This window comes from Balaenoptera musculus, chromosome 4 (assembly GCF_009873245.2).
Source record: "Balaenoptera musculus isolate JJ_BM4_2016_0621 chromosome 4, mBalMus1.pri.v3, whole genome shotgun sequence".
Classification (NCBI taxonomy): domain Eukaryota; kingdom Metazoa; phylum Chordata; class Mammalia; order Artiodactyla; family Balaenopteridae; genus Balaenoptera; species Balaenoptera musculus.
In genome coordinates, this window is record NC_045788.1 from 75,201,388 (window position 1) to 75,223,909 (window position 22,522).

General features: G+C 44.4%; 1 protein-coding gene across 1 annotated transcript in view; it reads right to left on the minus strand.

Annotated features, from left to right (window-relative positions):
- The window catches only part of KALRN (kalirin RhoGEF kinase), a 655,634-nt gene that overhangs the window by 457,690 nt on the left and 175,422 nt on the right, over positions 1-22,522 (minus strand). The window contains exon 2 of the mRNA XM_036850143.1: positions 4,080-4,154. Coding sequence (XP_036706038.1) covers positions 4,080-4,154 — 75 coding nt within the window. The remainder of the gene's footprint in view (positions 1-4,079; positions 4,155-22,522) is intronic.

A 22,522-nucleotide genomic window follows, 5' to 3' on the forward strand; every position in this document is an offset into this window, starting at 1 on the left:
GCCTGCACGAGAAGGCTGGATAAAAGGGACAGTGGGTGTTGCAAGTGGGAGTCGGAAGCACGTGAAGGAAGCCAGAGAGAGAGCAAAGGGAGAGCCCACGGCTGAGAATACGGAGCAGGATGGGGCAGGGCTGAAACGACAGAGGCCCCGGAGCACAGCCACAGATCCTGTCTCACACACGTGCACACACCCACACAGTGGTGGGCTGCCCTGGATTATTCCAAATGCACGTTCCCATGGCAGCGCAACTTCCCCTTCCCCTGGCCGTGCTGGGCACCAGCAGGGGAGGGAGCTCAACCAGCACTTCGTTTCTCTGCTCAGCACTTCCTGCAGTGCTTCTGCTCAGAAAGACATGTAACGACTACACTGCATTACTTAATTCTGGGTTTCTTTATTTTGTTTTATTTTTGTGTTCTGTCTTCTAAAAGCTTAAGATACAAGGGCCTTTTTTGGTTTGTTTTTTGTTTTGCGGGTTTTTTTTAGATGCAGCCAGTCATCCCCCTGGCACCCTCAGCGTCCTTCCCAGGCACAAAAGGACAACGTTCCCTAAGCCCCGAAGCTCCTGGCACCACGTGCAGATGAATAAGACTTACCCCACATAGAGAACAGACTTGTGGTTGCCAAGGGGGAGGGGGGGTAAGGGAGGGATGGATTGGGAGTTTGGGATTAGCAGATGTAAACTATTATATATAGGATGGATAAACAACAAGGTCCTACTGTATAGCACAGGGAACTATATTCAATATCCTGTGATAAACCATAACGGAAAAGAATATGAAAAAGAATATATATATATAACTGAGTCACTTTGCTGTACAGCAGAAATTAACAAGACGTTGTAAATCAACTATACTTCAATTAAAAAAAAAAAAAAAAAAAGACTTACCCCGGGCTGCCTGGCCCACATCAACACATGGGCATGAGCTGCAACCCCCGGCCCCCTTGGTCCTACTCTGGGAAGCAGCTACTGGCCTCATGCCTAACTAACTGCCTTCCTGGCACATTGCTGCTCTGTACTCCATTAGGACAACTCCCTACACTTGGGAAGCTCTTTTCTAGGGCTGGCTGGGCCCTGCCCCAGGGCTCTGACGGAATTCACATGGGAAAAAATAAACCACGAACAATCAAGCAAGGGTTCCCATGTCAGAATGTACCCTGTCTGCACTCATATGCCCTGAACTGATGTGGAACAGAATGGTGCTCAGAGGGTATGCATTAAAGCCAGGAAGGCTGAAATTGAGTTATTTGTAGTGAGGTGGATGGACCTAGAGTCTGTCATACAGACTGAAGTAAGTCAGAAAGAGAAAAACAAATACCGTATGCTAACACATATATATGGAATCTAAAAAAAAAAAAAAAAAAGGTTCTGAAGAACCTAGGGGCAGGACAGGAATAAAGATGCAGATGTAGAGAATGGACCTGAGGACACGGGGAGGGGGAACGGTAAGCTGGGATGAAGTGATAGAGTGGCATGGACATATATACACTCCCAAATGTAAAATAGATAGCTAGTGGGAAGCAGCCACATGGCACAGGGAGATCAGCTCGGTGCTTTGTGACCACCTAGAGGGGTGGGATAGGGAGGGTGGGAGGGAGATGCAAGAGGGAGGAGATATGGGGATATATGTGTATGTATAGTTGATTCACTTTGTTATAAGGCAGAAACTAACACACCATTGTAAAGCAATTATACTCCAATAAAGATGTGTAAAAAAAAAAAAAAGCCAGGAAGGCTTCCTGGAGGAGGCAAAGTGGGAACTGACTTGGGACAGAGAGGAAAGGCTCAAACTGGCAGAAGGTGCAGGGAATGCACTGAGGATAGAGGAAGCATCAGGCATAGAGAATGGGAGAATTAGCAGGACACCCAGGGGGAGGGAGGACACCGGGTTAAATAGGTTAAATAGGCTCGAGGCATTAAAGAATAAAAGGAAAAGATCTGCTCTGGCTCCCTACAGAGCTGTGGGCCATGTCCTGGGAACCCAGATGATGGGCAACAGCAGAAGTCAGAGGCTTGGTGCTGCCCAGCAGCCCCAGGACTTCTACACAAGGTCTTCCCACATGCTCAGCAAGCACCCAGATCCAAGACTACAAAGGCTTTGCAGGTTGTCTTCCACCTCTACCCATACTGAAGTCGCTGCCACGTGATCCTGCCAAGGGATCAGCCTGAGCTTCACCATCTTCAGTGACAGGGGCTTACCACCTAATAAGATATGCCAGCAACTAACACTAAATGGGGCAAGGAAAGGCAGCTTCCCAGCCACTCTCTCTAACAGCAAAAACAATAGCAAAACACTATATTATTATTACCACTACTACTACTACTACTACTACTAATAATAATAATATGGAATGCACTTTGTACCTTTCAAAGGCTTACATACTACCATCACATACTCTGCCCTCTCGCCTCTTCCCTCTGGTCAGGTGGGAGACACCTGCTACTTGGTTTCTCCTTCCTCAAACCCCCTTCCTCTCTCTCCCTTCTCTCCATTTTGACTATCACCCACCAGCAGGGGTGAACCCCTGCACTGTGGGACTGTGCTGGCTCTTTCACTGTGATTGAATCGCCACTCCTTGTAGATGACCAGAATCATCCAGAAACAAAGGCTCAATCCACAAAGGTGTATTAAGCACCTGTGTGTATTTCTTAAAATATGATCCTTCGCTATTCTCACACTGCCATTCCCCCAGCCCCTGCCAGAGATTCTGATCCAGGAGGCCTATATTAATGCCCTAGAACTGGCACCCAGAGTGATGTTGGTGCACCTTATAGTTTGGCTTCAATTACATTAGGGGTCACCAAACTTTTTCTTAAAGGGCCACATGGTAAACATTTTAGGCTTGTGGCCATCTGGTCTCTGCTAGAACTACTACTACTCAACTCTGCTGTTACAGTAACAAAGCAGCCATTGACAATACTTGTAAAAAGCTGAATAATGACCCCCAAACATATCAAATCCTAACCCCTGGAACCTGTAAATGTCACCTTATTTGGAAAAAGAGCTTTTGCAGATAGGGCTCCTATGATGGGAAGATTATCCTGGAATATCTGAGTAGGCCCTAAGTGCAGTCACAAGTATCCTTACCGTGAGGCATTGGGAGATTTGACACAGACAGAAGAGCAGAAGGCAATACCACCATGGAGGCAGAGATGGAAGTGATGTGGCCACCAGCCAAGGGATGCTGGCAGCCCCCAGAAGCTGGAAGGGGGCAAGAAACAAATTCTCCCCTAGAGCCTCCTGAAGCAGTACAGCCTGCTGAAACTTTGACTTCAGCCCAATAAACTGATTTTGGACTTCTGGCCTCCGTAACTGTGAGAGAATACATTTCTGTTGCTGTAAGCCACCAAGCTTTGTGGCAACTTGTTATAGCAGCAATAGGAAGCTAATTAATACACTACTAAGTGAATGCACATGGCTATGTTCCAGTAAAACTTCACTTACAAAAACAGGTGGCTGGCCTGCAGCAAAACACAGGCTACAGTTTGATAACCCCTGAATTAGACATTAAAGGGACCCGGTGCATAAGATGGGTTGGAGAGAGAAGTAGGAAATGAGTACTATTCAGAAAAATAAATAAATAGATACAACTACTCACTTGAGTTCCCTTTGCTGGAAGGAGAGATAAGAAGGAGCAAGAAAAAATTTAAATCCCCTGTCCACCTGTTCATCCAGAGATGAACCCAAATAAAACCTGTGGGAATGTGTGAAAGGGACAGACCCCTCCAGCTGGAGCATCTCTCAGAGGGGCCTCAGCAGCTCCTGTGGCCCTGACAAGCCTGGGAGGGTGGGGTGGGATGAGGTGGATGTGTGTGGGTGCATGGTGGGGGGAGGGTACTCACCCTTTGTTGTGAACATCCTCCAGGACACCCAGCGGGGACCAGAGAGCTCCCTTCCCTTTCTGCCTGCTTCTGGAGAGAGGAAGCAGCTTCTCTGAGCATCGCTTCCACCACCACTCCTCTCTCACTAGCACACAGAGAAGTGAGTGCCTGCGCACACACGCGCGCGCACACACACACACACACACACACACACACCTTCTCTAGGTCCACTATAAAGGAAGCTTCCATAGACACTCACCAGACACGAAGGCCACTTTTTCCTTTAGGATGGGAAGGACATCAGAAGCTTTCAAACCATCATTCCGAAAAGACCCTGTCAGAGAACAAAACAGAAAGAATAAGGGTGAAAGAGGCCAAATGGCTGAATCCCTCAGTTCCACCCTTAGTTTCCCAACCCCATCATGAGCCAGAAAGTAATGCCTTGCTCAGGCCCCACAGCCCGGCCCAAGAGCAGGAGAGGCTCCACAACAGAAAGGACACTTCCACATGATGCCGGGCCATAGGGGTGACCAAGGGTATGGCCCTCCAGGTCCTTTTCAAGGAGAGACCCGTCCAAGTCACCCCCCAAAACACACACAAAGCTCCAAGCCCTGGAGGCAACAACTACAGCCCTGTTGCTGTGAACTTGAAGATGGGGGCTTTTTAGAAATCATTTTTGTACTTCTAGTGCTAGCACAGTGGCTGATACACAGTAGACACTCAGTAAATATCTGCTGAACAGGTTAATTAACATCAAGATGGACCACAATGCCCTAAATAATTCTTTCTGCCTTTCCTCTATGTGGCACAGCAACTGTTAGTCTTCATTTTACAGATGGGAAAAGTGAAAATCCCCAAGTGACAAGCAAAGTTGAGTGCAAAACCCCTCCCCACCTCTTCCCCCGCCCTTTCAGTAACACCGTCCTCAGTCCACAATGGACAGCTGGTGAGCAATGTCAATCCCGTGGGAAGGAAACACCTTCCCTTCTTCAGCAACTCTTTCTCTGCCTAAATCTCGCTTCTCAGTTGGAAAGTCCTTTCAGGAGTCCAGTTGAGCTCCTGTTAGAGGGTTGGGGGCAGAGGCCTGGGGCTCACACAGAATGGAAAATAACAATGTGCCTCGAGAAACAGCAGCCTCTGGAGGCAAAGGACAACCCAGCCCCGTGTGCGATGCGTGGGAAGGGAGGACTCAGCTTACACACGCTCACAAAAACTCCAGGCCAGCCCACTGCACCCCTATCATTTACCCTGAGTACCCCACAAAGACTCTCAGGGAGAGCCAGCCCACACTCAGAGCCCTGCAGGCTGTGATGGAATCTCTGCTGTGTACCGCCTCTAGGGACATGGCACAGAGGGACCCCAGAAGAGTGGCGGCCCTGTGTCAGCTCAGTGAGAGAGAACCAGAGACCACAGACACCCCTTCTAGTGCCTTTCTCCACTTGGCTTACTCTCTTGTGGTCCCAACCTGACAATTTACAGAGGGGAGAAATGTGCTGGACAGGATGGTCCCACTCAGGGTGTCTCAATCCCTAAACATTGACTATTTCAAGGATCCAAAATTGTTAGGAATTCTGGCAACAACCTGGGACTAAGATCACTGGCCTAGGGAAGGGAAATGAGACAGTTGCACACTCAACCAAAGAGGAGAAGAGAAGTATCCCCAGAACGCCAGTTTCCACGGTCAGAGGTCATACCCTAACCCCAAACAAATTTCCAAAGGGTCTCTGACCCTTTCACCTATTTCTTCTTTTTCATTTTTCACTAAATGAAGACAGTGAGGCTTTTTTTCATTAGTTGCTTCTCTTTACAAGCTGGCCCAGAGTAGCTGATGCTGAATTAACCAGCTGCAAGGCTCACTTTGAGAAGACCGTGGGCAATAGAGGAAAAAAAATAACACCATAAAAAAGGAAGTTCTAACTATAAGCATGGTTTTGTACTTTCTTATTTCTACAGATCTTTATGCTCTGACTTTATCTTCCAACACAGGAAAGCAATTAAACCTCACTAGTAGAAACTAATTAGGATCCATATAAATTATTGTAGAAATTACAAACAGATACATAGGTAAATTTTCACCATGATGCAATAAGAAGTTTCAGCTTCCTGGGCAAGGAAGAGTCCTATCAAGCTTTACCAACTAGATAAGGATCATCTTTAATATATGAATTGCTTGAGTAGAATGATGCTTCTGCATGAACATAGTTTATTTTCATATGTGGACTGTGTCTTTCTATACATCAGTTTTAAAACACTCTCCTTTACATCACTACATACACTATTAATTTCTAGAGAAAAAATTTTAATAAGAAAAGTTAAACTTCAGTCCTGTCTTCGTCTAGATTATTTACAAGTTCGAAAATAGCAAGACCGAAAGTAATGAGATTTTACTGTATAATAAGAATCCACATAATCCTCTTCTCTCCTAAACTCCTGTCCTGTTTTTTTCCACTGTTCTTCCTCGCTTCCCCTACCATGTTAAAGTATACAAGACGGCTCTATTTCCACACAGTCCCCAGATATTAAGGAAGAGTTTGAAATTTGCTCTAAAAGAAGCAAAAGTTTCCTCATCCTGCCCTCTCCCCACTCCCACCTGTGGAGAGAGAGAGAGGGAATTTGGAATTTCATCCTGCATACCCCACTCATCATGCCCCACCTCTCCGTTCTCCCCTCCAGACTCCAAGACCTGAGAGAAGGGGAGCAGCTTGTCCAGGCAGCTTGCAATTGTTGGCCCAAGTATATGTCACTATCTTGGGTTGGGCTGGTCTAAGATTCCCAGCGGGGCTTCCTCTTCTCAGGCCAGAGTCTTCCCTCATCCCTTTCAGACCACAAATGAGCTATCTCCCAGGTTGTGTGCCCACCATAAGAAAACCTGAAGTGTCCAGATTTACAAAATCCTTAAATAGGGGATAATCATTTCCAACAGCAACAACAAAATTTTTCACATTATAAAAGGATTTGCTCCAGGGTTTCTTCAAATAAAAGTTGCCTTAGTGGTTTGAATTAGTTTCTCATTTGACAAAAAATTGAATTACAAATAACTTTTCAATAATGTATGTATTATGTAAAGCCAAGTAGAGGTAAACTAATTAGCCCAGCAGCTCAGAAGTTGGTGACCTTGCATAGAAAACCTATTTGCACTGGCTAAAGATTCTATGTGTCAATTCCCCCACCATCCTTGTGAAACCAGCTGTCAGAATCTATAAGAAAGGGGAACTTCACTGAACGCTAACTCAAACAGGACCAATGAAATAGCAACGTGTTTTCACTCCCAGGTACATGTCTGGGCAGACTCATAGTAAATATTCAATAAATATTTGATGAAAGAATAAATACATGAATGAAATGTTAACCCTTCCTAAAGTGACTTGCACAAGGTCAGTGGCCTCATCTGTCACACCAAGTGCTGGTGATCTGAGTAGATGATCTCCAGAGTACCACTCAGCTCTAGTATTCTGAGACTTTTTAAACCTTCTCTTCATATTTATTAGCCTTTAAGATCTTCAGGCTATCAGATCAATATGCTTTGAAAGAAAGTATTGGGAACCAATTCCCTGGCAAGATTCAGTGCAATTTGGGAAGATAAAACAACTCTTCTTCTTCAATATACGCAAATCAATCAACGTGATACATCATATTAACAAATTGAAGGAGAAAAACCATATGATCATCTCAATAGATGCAGAGAAAGCTTTCGACAAAATTCAACACCCATTTATGATAAAAGCCCTGCAGAAAGTAGGCATAGAGGGAACTTTCCTCAACATAATAAAGGCCATATATGACAAACCCACAGCCAACATTGTCCTCAATGGTGAAAAACTGAAACCATTTCCACTAAGATCAGGAACAAGACAAGGTTGCCCACTCTCTCCACTATTATTCAACATAGTTTTGGAAGTGTTAGCCACAGCAACCAGAGAAGAAAAAGAAATAAAAGGAATCCAAGTTGGAAAAGAAGAAGTAAAGCTGTCACTGTTTGCAGATGACATGACACTATACATAGAGAATCCTAAAGACAATACCAGAAAACTACTAGAGCTAATCAATGAATTTGGTAAAGTAGCAGGATACAAAATTAATGCACAGAAATCTCTGGCATTCCTATACACTAATGATGAAAAATCTGAAAGAGAAATTAAGGAAACACTCCTGTTTACCATTGCAACAAAAGGAATAAAATATCTAGGAATAAACCTACCTAAGGAGACAAAAGACCTGTATGCAGAAAATTATAAGACACTGATGAAAGAAATTAAAGATGATACAAATAGATGGAGAGATATACCATGTTCTTGGATTGGAAGAATCAACATTGTGAAAATGACTCTACTACCCAAAGCAATCTACAGATTCAATGCAATCCCTATCAAACTACCACTGGCATTTTTCACAGAACTAGAACAAAAAATTTCACAATTTGTATGGAAACACAAAAGACCCCGAATAGCTAAAGCAATCTTGAGAACAAAAAATGGAGCTGGAGGAATCAGACTCCCTGACTTCAGACTATACTACAAAGCTACAGTAATCAAGACAGTTTGGTACTGGCACAAAAACAGAAACATAGATCAATGGAACAGGATAGAAAGCCCAGAAATAAACCCACGTACATATGGTCACCTTATCTTTGATAAAGGAGGCAAGCATATACAGTGGAGAAAAGACAGCCTCTTCAATAAGTGGTGCTGGGAAAACTGGACAGGTACATGTAAAAGTATGAAATTAGAACACTCCCTGACACCATACACAAAAATAAACTCAAAATGGATTAAAGACCTAAATGTAATGCCAGACACTATAAAACTCTTAGAGGAAAACATAGGCAGAACACTCTATGACATAAATCACAGCAAGATCCTTTTTGACCCACCTCCTAGAGAAATGGAAATAAAAACACAAATAAACAAATGGGACCTAATGAAACTTAAAAGCTTTTGCACAGCAAAGGAAACCATAAACAAGACCAAAAGACAACCCTCAGAATGGGAGAAAATATTTGTAAATGAAGCAACTGACAAAGGATTAATCTCCAAGATTTACAAGCAGCTCATGCAGCTCAATAACAAAAAAACAAACAACCCAATCCAAAAATGGGCAGAAGGCCTAAATAGACATTTCTCCAAAGAAGATATACAGATTGCCAACAAACACATGAAAGAATGCTCAACATCATTAATCATTAGAGAAATGCAAATCAAAACTACAATGAGATATCATCTCACACCGGTCAGAATGGCCATCATCAAAAAATGTAGAAACAATAAATGCTGGAGAGGGTGTGGAGAAAAGGGAACCCTCTTGCACTGTTGGTGGGAATGTAAATTGATACAGCCACTATGGAGAACAGTATGGAGGTTCCTTAAAAAACTAAAAACAGAACTACCATATGACCCAGCAATCCCAGTACTGGGCATATACCCTGAGAAAACCATAATTCAAAAAGAGTCATGTACCAAAATGTTCATTGCAGCTCTATTTACAATAGCCAGGACATGGAAGCAACCTAAATGTCCATCATTGGATGAATGGATAAAGAAGATGTGGCACATATATACAATGGAATATTACTCAGCCATAAAAAGAAATGAAATGGAGGTATTTGTAGTGAGGTGGATGGAGTTAGAGTCTGTCATACAGAGTGAAGTAAGTCAGAAAGAGAAAAGCAAATACAGTACGCGAACACATATATATGGAATCTAAGGAAAAAAAAAAAATAAAGGGAATAAAGACAGACCTACTAGAGAATGGACTTGAGGATATGGGGAGGGGGAGGGGTAAGATGTGACAAGGTGAGAGAGTGGCATGGACATATATACACTACCAAATGTAAAATAGATAACTAGTGGGAAGCAGCCGCATAGCACAGGGAGATCAGCTGGGTGCTTTGTGACCACCTAGAGGGGTGGGATAGGGAGGGTGGGAGGGAGGGAGACGCAAGAGGGAAGAGATATGGGAACATATGTATATGTATAACTGATTCACTTTGTTATAAAGCAGAAACTAACACAGCATTGTAAAGCAATTATACTCCAATAAAGATGTTAAAAAAAAAAAAAAAAAAAACAACTCTTCCCTGGCCTCCCAGCCCATTCTTTCCCAGGAATCAGTTTAGGGATTGGAATGTTCAGGGCACGTCACCCCATTTTGCGGACAGCCCAAGTTACCAAAATGCGAGACTAGTGATGGGAGAACTTCCGGGGGCATACACACCTTGAATGAGGAAGACATGAACTGCAATTACTCTCTCTGATACAAGGTACATTTGATAGCACTATTAGACTATAAACCCTAGGCCCCTTGCTACCTCTAAAGAAAGCCTGAGAAGAAATAAAGGTCCCTGTGCCCTTGGGGTTACTGCAGGAAAAGAAAGAACCAGAGGGTTCCCTCATGGGCCTGGCCCAACATGAATGCTGTGCTTTATCTTAAGGACAAAGGCACACTTCCCCCGTTCAGTGTTAATCCCACCCCATTCATGTCCTGCTGCTGTCAGATTTACAAGCCTGCTGTTCTGTTAATTAGCAAAGTTGAAATGCTCTGCGTCTATTAGGGAAGTAAAAATTACCACCGCCATCTCCCCAGGATCTCCAGCATGGGTCTTCTCCAAGCCCCACTCTTACCTCCTCCTCACTCCAAATGGGTTATGCTCACATTGCTGCTGCCTGTTCCTCTTCACATTTTCCTAGTCACTGCTCCGTTGCTGGAAGATGCCGATGATCCTCCCTCTGACTCCCAGCCTCTGTGTGGCCCCATGTGGCAAGAGCAGGACCAGCCCTTGGGTCACAGGCCCTGTCTGTGGTTTTGTGGCTCTGGGATGACAGTGAGTCTCCCAGGGCAGCTGGGTGCCTTGTCTATGCTAACCTCCTTTAGGATGTAATCATGATTTCAACAAGTGAAGAAACAAGTAAGTGTTGAGCATTTGGAGGTGCAAGCTGCCAGGGTACCCATGGATTGCTCTTTGTTTCCTTTTGGTTCTCAGTCACACCCCCTTAATTTGCACTTAGTTAGAAGTTATTGTGTAAGTATGCTAATGTTGCATCAAATGGGCCCTAACCCTGTTTTGCCACTGAGACAGCAAATTTCCCAATGCTCAGGTCTCTGCCTCCTCTTTCCACGCCATCCCTGTGGTGTCCAGCATGGGAGCCTTGATCACGGTGGCACTGAAACACTGACTGATCTGCTGTACAAAAGAGATCTGGCTTATAGCTGAGAATTCCAAGAGCTCATTAGGCAGAACCTTGGTTTTGGCATTATTTGGACAGTTTCCTATTCCCGGGGTCATTCTTTTATCAATTCTCTATTGAACACCTATTATGTGCTAGGCCTTATGTTAGGCTGTGGTGATACTTTGACAAATAAGAAATGGACACTGCTCTCCAGGGGTCTTCCAGGCAGAGGTAGATAGGTATGCAGACAGGACAATGAGGTATTATCAGAGATAAGACATCAAGTGTACAGAATGCCAGGGAGCCCAAAGGAAAGGCTTCCTAATGGTGAGTCCTAAATCCTTCCTACTTAAAGTAACAAGCATCATCTACCATCTTGCTAGAAATGCAGAATCCCAGGCCCCACCCCAGACCTACAAGATCAGAGCTTGTATTTTAACAAGAAACCCAGGTGATGAATATGCATTATGTTTAGGGAAGTGATATACTCTAAAGTATGTCTTTCTATTCCAGAGTTGCTTCAGAGGCAGAGATAGACAGAAGCATCCTTTAGCCCAGTCTAAGCAGAACCTCTAGAATCTGACCTACTGCTGCTGCTCATGACCCCTCCCCCCTGCCCAGGATTCCAGAGATTCAGCCATTACTCTGTGACCCAGAACTCAAATCCAGCTCTGGAATAAAAAGGCTATCCAGGAGGGCTATCCCCCTCCAGGGCATTGAGACTGGACCATGTCTTGTTTTTTGGCAGTAGGAATATTTATCAATAAACACTTGTCCAAACTGCTCAGAATTTTGGTAGCTTAAAACCACTCTCTCATGAATCAAATATTTTAATTTCACAACAAATCTTCCTCGTTACCCCAACCCTCAGAGCCCTCCGCCTTCTCTAACTGCTCTCAGTACCATAAACACTGTCACTGATCATATTTACAGGCCAAGATGCCATCTCTGAGATGGCCCTGGAGGACAGAGCAGCCGGGCGGCTTATGCCTGTTCACCGCACCTGCACTCCCACCCACAGGTGCAAAGCCTTGAACACTGGGCAACACTGGATGAGAAACAGAGGAAGGAAAGGTGCCACCACCCTAGGGAGCTCCACATCTAAGGAGAACACAGTGCTTATCTCAGGCAATTTGCTCCTTTGGAGGGGAGACCCAATTTTTGCCCTCTGAGAGTTTCCTGCCTAATAAAATACCTAATGCCCATTTCCCCTGACACCAGGAAGCTACCAGACACTCTATAAAAAAACAACTTAGGGGCTTCCCTGGTGGTACAGTGGTTAAGAATCCGCCTGCCAATGCAGGGGACATGGGTTCGAGCCATGGTCCAGGAAGACCCCACATGCCGCGGAGCAGCTAAGCCCATGCGCCACAACTACTGAGCCTGCGCTCTAGAGCCCGCGAGCCACAACTACTGAAGCCCATGCGCCTAGAACCCATGCTCCGCGATAAGAGAAGCCACTGCAATGAGAAGCCCACGTACCACAAAGAAGAGTAGCCCCCACTGGCCGCAACTAGAGAAAGCCCACGCAGCAATGAAGACCCAATGCAGCCAAAAATAAATAAAGAAAAATAATAAAGTTCCCTTAAAAAGAAAAAAAAACAACAAAGCTTAAGAGTCTGAGATTCTGGTAAAGACCCTCCCATCCTGCCTCCAACATGGCTGCCCTGCACCCCCTCTACCCTGATTACTGGTGCCCTCAACCACTGAGTTACCCAAACAGAAACCTGGGAGGCATATGCTAAACTCCACCCCACCCCCGCTCCTATATTGCAAATATCGATTCAGTCACTTGGCTCTGTTGATTCTACCTCTTAAATCTTTCTCTAATCCATCACTTCCTCTGGGCAGTTTCCCTGACCTCCCCATCAAGTTGAGCTGTCCCTGACTGTACCTTGTACTCTGTCACTCCTGAAAGGCATTTCTACGTTTTCATTCTGTTCCCCATTAACCGATCCTGACACCCCAAGGGTGGGGACCATGTCTTACTCAGTGTTCTACCCCAACACCTAGCACAGTGCCTGTCAAGCAAAAGAGGATAAAGAAACACTGCACTGAAACTGAGCACGCATAGGTCCTAAGAAGACAGAGAGTAAGAGTGGTGAGTTGGAGGCAGTTCATCAGGGTGGCTCCCCCAAGAGGTGATCTTTGAACTAGGTTTTGAATAAGGGAAGGGCCATGGAACAGTGCTCTGGTGGGAAGCAGTATGTGCCAAGGCAGAGAGGAAGGGGCAAGCAAGCTGTGTGCTAGAGACAGAGAACAGGCTGAACAGAAAAGCAGGGTTATGCAGCCACGGAGAGGAGGGCATGGGGGAGGTGGGTGGGCTCCGTGATCTCATTCTGAACTTGAACAATCTCAGTAGGGTGGGCTCCCGAGAAGGCCCTGGCAAAGATGTGTCCGCAAGCGCCTGCAGGAGCTCAGAGAGCTGGACTGTGCCGCAGCAAGGGCCAGAGCTGGTGGAATCTGGCTGGTCCCAAAGGAAGGCTGTGGTTCCAGAACAGAGCTGGACCCAGCAGGCGCTGACTCCAACCTCCACGTCACATTCTGTTCTATCTTGAAGGAGACGGGGAGAATGGGACACACAGCCCCTGCTGAGGTGGGTGCTGGGCTGGGGGGCAGGGGGCACTGGAATTTGGCCTCTTTATATCTTCTCCCTAGGTTCTAAGAGAAGCAGGAGGAATGCTTGTCTGCTAGGTACGTCCTGGGAGCCTGCCAGGCCAGTAAGCAGGCTGAGAGTTTGTGGAAGACCCTGAAGATGCAGTGTGGAACTATTCATAAAGGGAAGAGACTTGAGGACATGGCCCCTTCTCTGTAGGGACTAGACGGGCAAAGCCCTTGGGAGAAGATGCTGTCAGTGCAGCTGGGCTGAGAGGGAACCTATCGGTGCAAAGTGGCAATGATCTTTATTCCCCTCACTGTCCCTTCTCTCCTTGCCCCTTTCCTATATTAACCCAAGAGGACAGAGAGGTGGCAAGAATGAGAGGGGAAAGGGTAAGAGTGAGAGACAAAGAGCTGGAAAGAAAGACACACACACACACACACACACACACACACACACACACACACACACGCACACAGATGGAGGTGATTGGCTTGTCTCCTCTTTACAGACACGCTAACGAGCTATTGAGGCAACATCCTGTGGGAAACTCCTCCGGGAACGATAAATATGTAGCTTGGAGCTCTCCTTAAAACACCTGCCACTGAGGCAGGAAGCGTGTGCAGAGCTCAGCGGAAGGAATACATCTGGCCGAGAAAGAGACTGGGCAGCTCACTGTCAGCAACAGACGCACCACACAGTGTGGGGATCCACTGCCTCTCCCCAGCTGGGGATCTATCACCCCACTGACACCTGCAAATGTCAGACCAGCTGGCAGCACCCTCCTTCCCCTTGAGCAGCAGCCACAGAGCAGCGATGGTGTGGTAGGCTCTCCCCGACCCCGGCACCAGGCCATGGGACTTCTGAGGGAAGGACATTCACGAACCTCAGCTCACCTGATCTCAGCGCAAAAGGGGAGAAGGAAAACAAACACAAAGGCTCCTCTTTCAGCAACTGCTAAGTCCTAAGCTTTTCCAAACAAACTGACGAGGCCTTATGCAGTGTGAGGCAGTAGCCAGGGGCTTGTGCTGAGGGCCAGACTGAGCCGTCTTTACACAATGGGGACACAACGTCTACCTTCTCTGAACTCTGACATGCATTTGAACGTCACCCCCCACAATGAGCACTTTCTGCCCTGCTCCATAGTGAGCTGTGTTGCTTCTCCAGGGTGCCTCCCCTAACTCCTTCCCGACCCCAGGCGGGCCTGGCTTCCCTTCTCTGTGCATCACATGGCAGGCACCTCACTGCCATGCCATCTCCACTCCTGCATCTGGATCCCTCTCTAGACTCTAAGCTCTTGAGGGCAGGGACTGGCACACAGGTGGTGCTGAATGAGCAGCCCAGGAACCGAATCTTATTCATCCACAGTGCCTTCCACACAAAAGGTGATTAATAGCAGCTGTGTCTCTTCCTCTCCTGGTCCCTCTCTGTGCCTTTTTTTACCCCACCTCCATCTTTCTCTCTCTCACGCTTCACGTGAACTCTTAATTGTGGCCTGTTTCAATATTAACTTCCTAAAGTCAATATTAGATATAAAGGCCTGGCTAATGGGCTACTTCTGAAGAGCAGAAATGTGTAACACTTACCACTGCTAAATTAGCTCCATTAAAGATCACTAATAATTAGCCCTTTAAACATGTGGGTAACACCTCTCTAAGCCCAGCTAATGAGCAAACCATTTGTTTATTCTTCACGAGCTTTAATATTAGCTTGAGCTGAGACCTCAGCTGCAATACACAGATTCACTCACTCTCCCTCCCTTCCCAGAAAAGTTGCCATCACTCAGTGTCCTCTGGACACAAGAAAATGGCCACTTCAGAAGTGACTATACCTGCTCATCTTTTTTTTTTTTTTTTTTAACAGAGTCTTTGCTAACTGATAGGTTATTTAAAGTGCTCATGCCTCACAGATGGTGGTGAGGGTGGTAGATTTATTGTCTTTTTTCTTACACTGAGCATTACTCTTGGATGGGTCCTCAAAGTAATACAGAACATTTGCCAGTGATGAATCAGTCAGTGCTGAATATAAATCAGCTGTTGAACATTAGCAGTATATTTGCTTTTGTAATATGTTTAGAGAGAGTTACAGAGGTACTCAGAGGCAGGAGGTGTGTCCTGTGGAAGTTCAGACATGTAAAAGTTTCACTCCTTGGGACCCTCACTCTCAGTCTCTTTCCCTCTTCCCCAGTGTGCACATCAATAGCGTTTTAATTTTAATTTTGATTTAATCAGGACATTACGACTTCAGTTAAAAATGAAATTGTTGATATGAAAAGCCAGCTTTGGCCTCTGTCATTATGGAAGGCACTCAGGCAGGCATCCAAACATGAACTGGCCCAGCACATCCCCAAGGCCTCTTTCCTCTCCCCCCACCCACCCCCATGGCCTGAAACTCAGGTGTGGGTCACAGTAAAGCAGCAATGGCTGACTGCAGAGCTCAGAGCAGGAGACCCTCATGGGCAGCTCCTGGAGCAGTCTCTCTCATCCCAGCCCAGAGTTTCTCCCTGTTCCCACCTCCAGGCTTTCTGATTCCACAGCTGTGCCATTCCTGCCCTGGTCTCACTACCATGCCCGTCAGTGGAAGCAATGCCAGAGGGACAGATTGGACACAGGTCCACCACAGACATAGAACAACTAGGGCCAAAGTAATAACCAGGTTTGCAGAATTGCAAGTGCAGCCTGACAGGTGAGAAGGGCCACACACAAAGGTCATATTATTGAACAAACTTTAGCAAACTAAAGCCCCTTCTCCCACTTCAAGGACGTGCGTGCTGCTGTCCTTGGTCCTGAGCTAGTTGTGTAGTTGCTACTCAGAGTCACTGCTGTCCAGCCTGTCTTAGGATATGTGAACCAAACGCGAAAGAGAGATAAAAGAGACGTTAAGATATATCAGAGAGATAAATACAAAAAAGTATTGAGGGACACAGACATGGAGAGATTACTGGAGAGAATTAAAAGACTTGTTCTGGGGCTTCCCTGGTGGCGCAGTGGTTGAGAATCTGCCTGCCAATGCAGGGGACACGGGTTCGAGCCCTGGTCTGGGAAGATCCCACATGCCGCGGAGCGACTAGGCCCATGAGCCACAATTACTGAGCCTGCGCGTCTGGAGCCTGTACTCCAAAACAAAAGAGGCCACGATAATGAGAGGCCCGTGCACTGCGATGAAGAGTGGCCCCCACTTGCCGCAACTAGAGAAAGCCCTCACACAGAAACGAAGACCCAACACAGCCATAAATAAATAAATAAATAAATAAAAACACAAAGTTAAAAAAAAAAAGAGACTTGTTCTGGTATTGTTTTCAAATAATTGCTGTAACCAAGAAAGAAAGGTCTGTGCACATCACATCACATCACACACACACACACGCCTTCCATGGAAATGAGACAGCATGAACTCCTTATGTCCGCCAATACTATGTTTAGGTTTCTGGATAAACTGACATAGATGGGTTGGCCATGGAAAGATTCCTAGAGTTTTAAGGAATTTTTAAATCTCTCCTTAAGTTATTACCTTGGGTATCTAAACACTACCCAATTCAGTTCAATAAATATTAACTGAGCATCTATATGTACCAAGTAAAGTCCCAGTCACTATGGGTATAATGATAAAAAATGCAGAGTTCCTGACCTTAAGGGACTTTTAATTTAGAGGGAGAATCAGACACATCAACATGTAATTTTAGTATCAGGTAAGAAACACAATGATAGAAGTATTGGGTTGGCCAAAAAAGCTCATTCAGTTTTTAAGTAAAAATAAAAGACACATTTTCCATTTTCACAAAGAACTTTATTGAACAACATATTCACTAACCAAACGAACTTTCTGGCCAACCCAACCCAACACATACAAGGGACAAATATTCAGAAAATCCCAAGGGGCTAATAAAACTCAAGGTCTAAGAAAGTGTCTGAAAAGTGAAGGAGCAGTAGCTAGAGAAGAGGCAATGGGTTATGGGAACCTCAGAAAGGTCCTGGACTGGACAGGACAGTAGTGAGTCCTGAGGTTTCTCTGGTAGGTTTCAGGGAACAGAGAAGAGTAGCTAAGACATGATGGCTTCCCCCTACAACACAGACCCTCTCCACAGTAACAGAGAGATGAGTTAGTGTTTGCCAGAGATAAGCAACAAAGCTTCCCTTACAGACCTAGCAGAATGAGGAGCCAGCTTAAGCTAGGAAATGACCAGGATCAGGAAGAGTCTGACTCATGATGCCTGATATTTCTTTAGAAAGAAGCAAACCATGTCAAGTGTTAAATAGGAAACCAAGGTAATCCGAATACCTCATGAAGCTAGAATTCTCCAGAATATGGAAAACAAGGAGCTGGGGCAGGGGGAGGGGTTGTCTGCAAAGGGTTGCCTAGGTAACCTTCAACTCTGCTCACCAGAGGACATACTAAGCCACACATTCCAGGAGCACTTGGTAAACCGAAACAGGCTTTCTAGCCTTCCCTCAAAAATGTGTGCGGTGGGGAAGGCCTTGAACCTCATGAAACTGCATTCAAGTTATTGCATATAAACCCATATGTGCCCATTTTTCTGAGAAGAAAATTGTGTAATTCCAGTTTTCATGAGATTTTCGAAAGGGTCAATAGCTCCCTAAATGGTAGAGAACCACTGGTCTAAAGCAAAGTCAAAATGAGACCCTACAGTCTGCTTTGAGTTCTAACCACTAAATCCTATCACCCATCATCTGCCTCACTCATGCTCCACTAACACTCATGGTTTAGCTGAGACCCAATAGGGTGGTTGGGCTGGAAGAGAAAGCAACTAGAGAAGAGAAATGACTTAGATTCCTTAGCTTGGATAAGAGGAATCTGAGGCAGATGGTGGGAGGTAAAGGCTATGCACCAGATCCTATGCTCTAAGGATAAGCTTCAGAGGTGGTTTTCTCTCGTTACAGAGGGCCAGAAGGAGTGAGGTTAAACACAAAATGAGTTTTTTGGGTTTTTGTTCGTTTGTTTTTGGCCACGCTGTGCAGCACGCGGGATCTTAGTTCCCCAACCAGGGATCACACCCGTGCCCCCTGCAATGGAAGCACAGAGTCTTAACCACTGGACTGCCAGGGAAGTCCCTGAAATGAGTTTTATAAATACCTAGGCAGTGCCTTTCCTGGGAGCCTTCCTAACTGAAGATTTCTCTGGCCTCTAACCCCAGCTAGCAGAGTGATGACAACTTGACCCAAGATCCCTCCTAGACCATGAGGGGTTATGGTCAAGATTAGAGCCAGCAGAGGGGGTCTGCAAACTTATTTAACAAGATCCCTTGGAGCTGGATCATGGCAGAATGAGAAGCAGGCTCTCAGGTGTTCCTAGTCAGGCAGCCACAGCAGAGCAAGCCTGGCCACTATTCTCCCATCAAGCCATCTTGCACCAAATGGTGAGCTTTCCCAGGGCAGGAACATCCCAAGAGGCAGCTCACAGCCCTGAGCAAAACACAGGCTCTGGATTCAGACAGAACTAAGTCTGACTCCCAGCTCCAGCACTTATTAACTGTGTGCCCTTGGACAGTTTACTTAACCTCTCTGAGTCTGTTTCCTCATCAGAGGTAAAAATACCTACTTCACAGGCTATAGTGATGATTAAAGGAGAAAATCTATTTGAAGGTACCAGACACATAGCTGACGCTATGTCAACATAACACTCCTTCCCTCTTTCTTGTTTATCTTGGCAGCCCCAGCATGGGGCCTAATACATAGTAGATGCTCAATAAAAGTGTTGATTATGTGAATAAATAAATGAATGAGTGAACGAGTAAGTGAATGGAGTAAATTCAGAAAATGGCAGCTAATAACTGCCTCTCCACCTTCCCACTACATACCTGTAAGCCATGTTGCTCACACTCCTCTTGCAGTTACTCTGAATTTTCATTGTTTCTTTCTCTCCCCTACCCAATCTGGGCTGTTTGACGAGTACTCTAACCACTCCTGCTCCCATAGCCAGGTTCTCCAGATGCAAAAGAAAGCCTCTGTCTCCAGCAGGAGAGCAGCTGCTGGTTGAGTGCTTGCCCCTCCTCCTGTGTCCAGAGCGCTATGGTCCCCGGCACCCCTCCCATACTAATCTCTATGTGCTGAAGATTGTAGCTGGCCAGCCTCATCCCATCTTCTCCAGCTCCTCTCCCCACTGCTCTGAGTTCCAGGCAAAGGTGTACTGGTCCAGATGGCATTTCTGAGAAGGACCCCTACTGAAAACGCATCCCAACAGCAAGGCCACCATCTGAGATGAGGTAGCCCTAACATCTACCTGTGGGCAGAATCTTCAGAGCCCCATGAGGAGCCCCAGCAGCTTGCAGGGAGAAACAAGAGGCCTGAGGGGAGTCCATGCCCTGTGGGTCTTTTCCTTGGTTGGCCTTGAGCAGTCAGGCCATTGAGAGTGGAGAAAGGGCTAGAGAGGTCACAGAGCTAGGTGTGGAGGCCGGAGGTGTGGCGAATACAAACCCCGGTGAATCGGACCCTTAATCCACTTGCTACATAGAATAAATGGCTCCAGGCTCTCTGAAAGTCTTTTCTCGTTAATTCTCCAATACTTACAATTTTCTCCAGTAATGAGCAGAATACCTCTAGGAGGCTGGGAAACCTGGTCCTCTTTGCTCTTTTCCAGCTCCTTGAAGAAGAGGAGACCTTGCCACAACCAGGGAGCCATGAGGCTGCCTTTTCCATGGAAGAATATGCACATGTACTCAGAACACAGCTTATATGCTAAGGACTAGAATAATGTTAAAGTAGGGAGTAATGACATTCATTATGGCTTCATACTATTGAAAACTCACAGGAAACCTAAATGTTCAACCACAGGGGATTGGTAAAATTAACCATGGTCTATCCACTCTATGCAGCCATTAAACATGACACTGTACAAGAATAATTAATGCCATGGGAAATGTCATGGTATATTGTTAAGTGAGAAAGCCAGATTATAAAATAGCATGTACAACTTTATCCCCATTGTACATACACTGGTGTGTGTGTGTATAAAAACCATATACATACAGTAGACAGCGATTATCTTTGGAAAATGGGATTATGACTAATGTTGTTAACGTTTATCTAATGTTTTTCACTGTCCAATTTTTCTTACTTGTTCTTGAAATAATTGAGATAGAGCAAATTCCCTTCTTTGTATATTAATCTTTCATATACAGGATCCTTATATGATATTCATGCACTTAAAACATTTAATAATTAGGTTGTGGTTATGACACTATCTGCAAACTTAGTTAAAGTTTAGGATAACTGTGTTATGCAGCTGTTCACTCTATGATGTAATTCAATGGCAAATAAAAGTGGCTACCATTCATCACAGATAAAGTTGTCTTACGACTAAAAGAAATGAAGTCCAAATAAGCTATAAAAAGAAATTTAATTTTTCATTAAATGCCATTTAAAGATTTTCCATATATGTAAATAGGGTTTATCTCAGGAAGGCAAGACATTAAAGAAGATTCAAGTAAAATAAAATTCAAATAAAATCAACATGGTTTTGGATTAAAAAGCTAAATATTATATCAGTTGAATGAATCTCTAAGTACCTATTATGTGCCAAAGGGATTTTCAACTAGACTTTCATTTGGAGGGATACATGGATAAAAATAATTAAACATGTTTTGGAAAAAAGATGAATAATGGGTTGGGTTTGCCCTACTAGATATTAAAAAATATATATTTTAAAGTCCAATTATTAAAGGTGGCACAGACACAAGAATTAACACATAAATGAATGGAGCCTGATTAACAGACCTAATATAGATCTGACACATTTAAGAACCTAATATATGATAAGGGAAGAATCTAAAGAAATGGGGAAAAGATGAATTATTCAATAAACGGCACTGGAAAAACAGACTAGTTGGAAAAGAAAAATCAAGTTAATCTTCATAGCTTCACACTATACACCAAAATAAATTTTAGAGTAGAAAACCAAATCTTAAAAATGGCATACAAAAAAAACACTGTAAGAAAAAATATGGGTGAGTATTTAACTGATCCCTGAATGAGAAAGAGCTAGACATGAAAACACTGAAGAAATAAGAAAGGAAAATATTTATTTTTTTGTCTACGGAAATTTTTAAACTATACATTAGAGTATAAGCAAAATTTAGAATGTAAATGACAATCTGGAAACATATTTACAACAAATCTGACAAAGGATTAATACTACTCCCTATCTGAAAAACAGGCAAAGAATATAAAAATACATTTCAAAAAAAAGAAGAAATGGCAATAAACAAGAAAAAGTAGTCAACCTAATTAGTAATCAAGGAAGTTCAAACTAAATAATGAGATGTTTTAAAATCCTTTAAATTTGCAAAGGTTTTGAAAAGGCAACAATCCTCAATGCTGGCAAGAGTTCAGGGCTAGCCCTCTCTGCCCACATCCCTGCCAGTGCACTTAAAATGACAGCAACCTTTCCAGAGGGCAATTTGGTAATATGAATCATGAATAATAATATACATAATCAATGACCTAGTAATTCAGTTCCCCTTCTGGATGTCCATCTAAGGAACTAAGGAAAAATGATGGCAAATATTTGAGGAGAAGGGGTTTCAAGCAGCACTTTTTATTGTGGTCCCAAACTGCAAACAGCCTAAATGTCCAACAGAAGGGGATTAGTTAGATAAACTTGCAATAGCTCTAAATGAAACACCAATCGGCCATTAAAATTTTTATTTTTGAGTAATTTATAATTTCATGGAAGAATGCTCACAATATATAAAGTAAAAAATAGGATACTAATGATACATGTACTATACAAACATTAGGCTGAATCTTATGAAATTGCTGAGGCTCAACTGGTTTTTTTTTTTGAACCTTCAGAAATATCAATTTGGTATGATCCCAAATATGGATATAATATATTTCTGGGTTGTGGGGATTATTAAGATATTTTATTTTCTTCTTTATACTGTTCTATAGTTTTTAAAATTTCTTCAATGAATATGTATTAAAG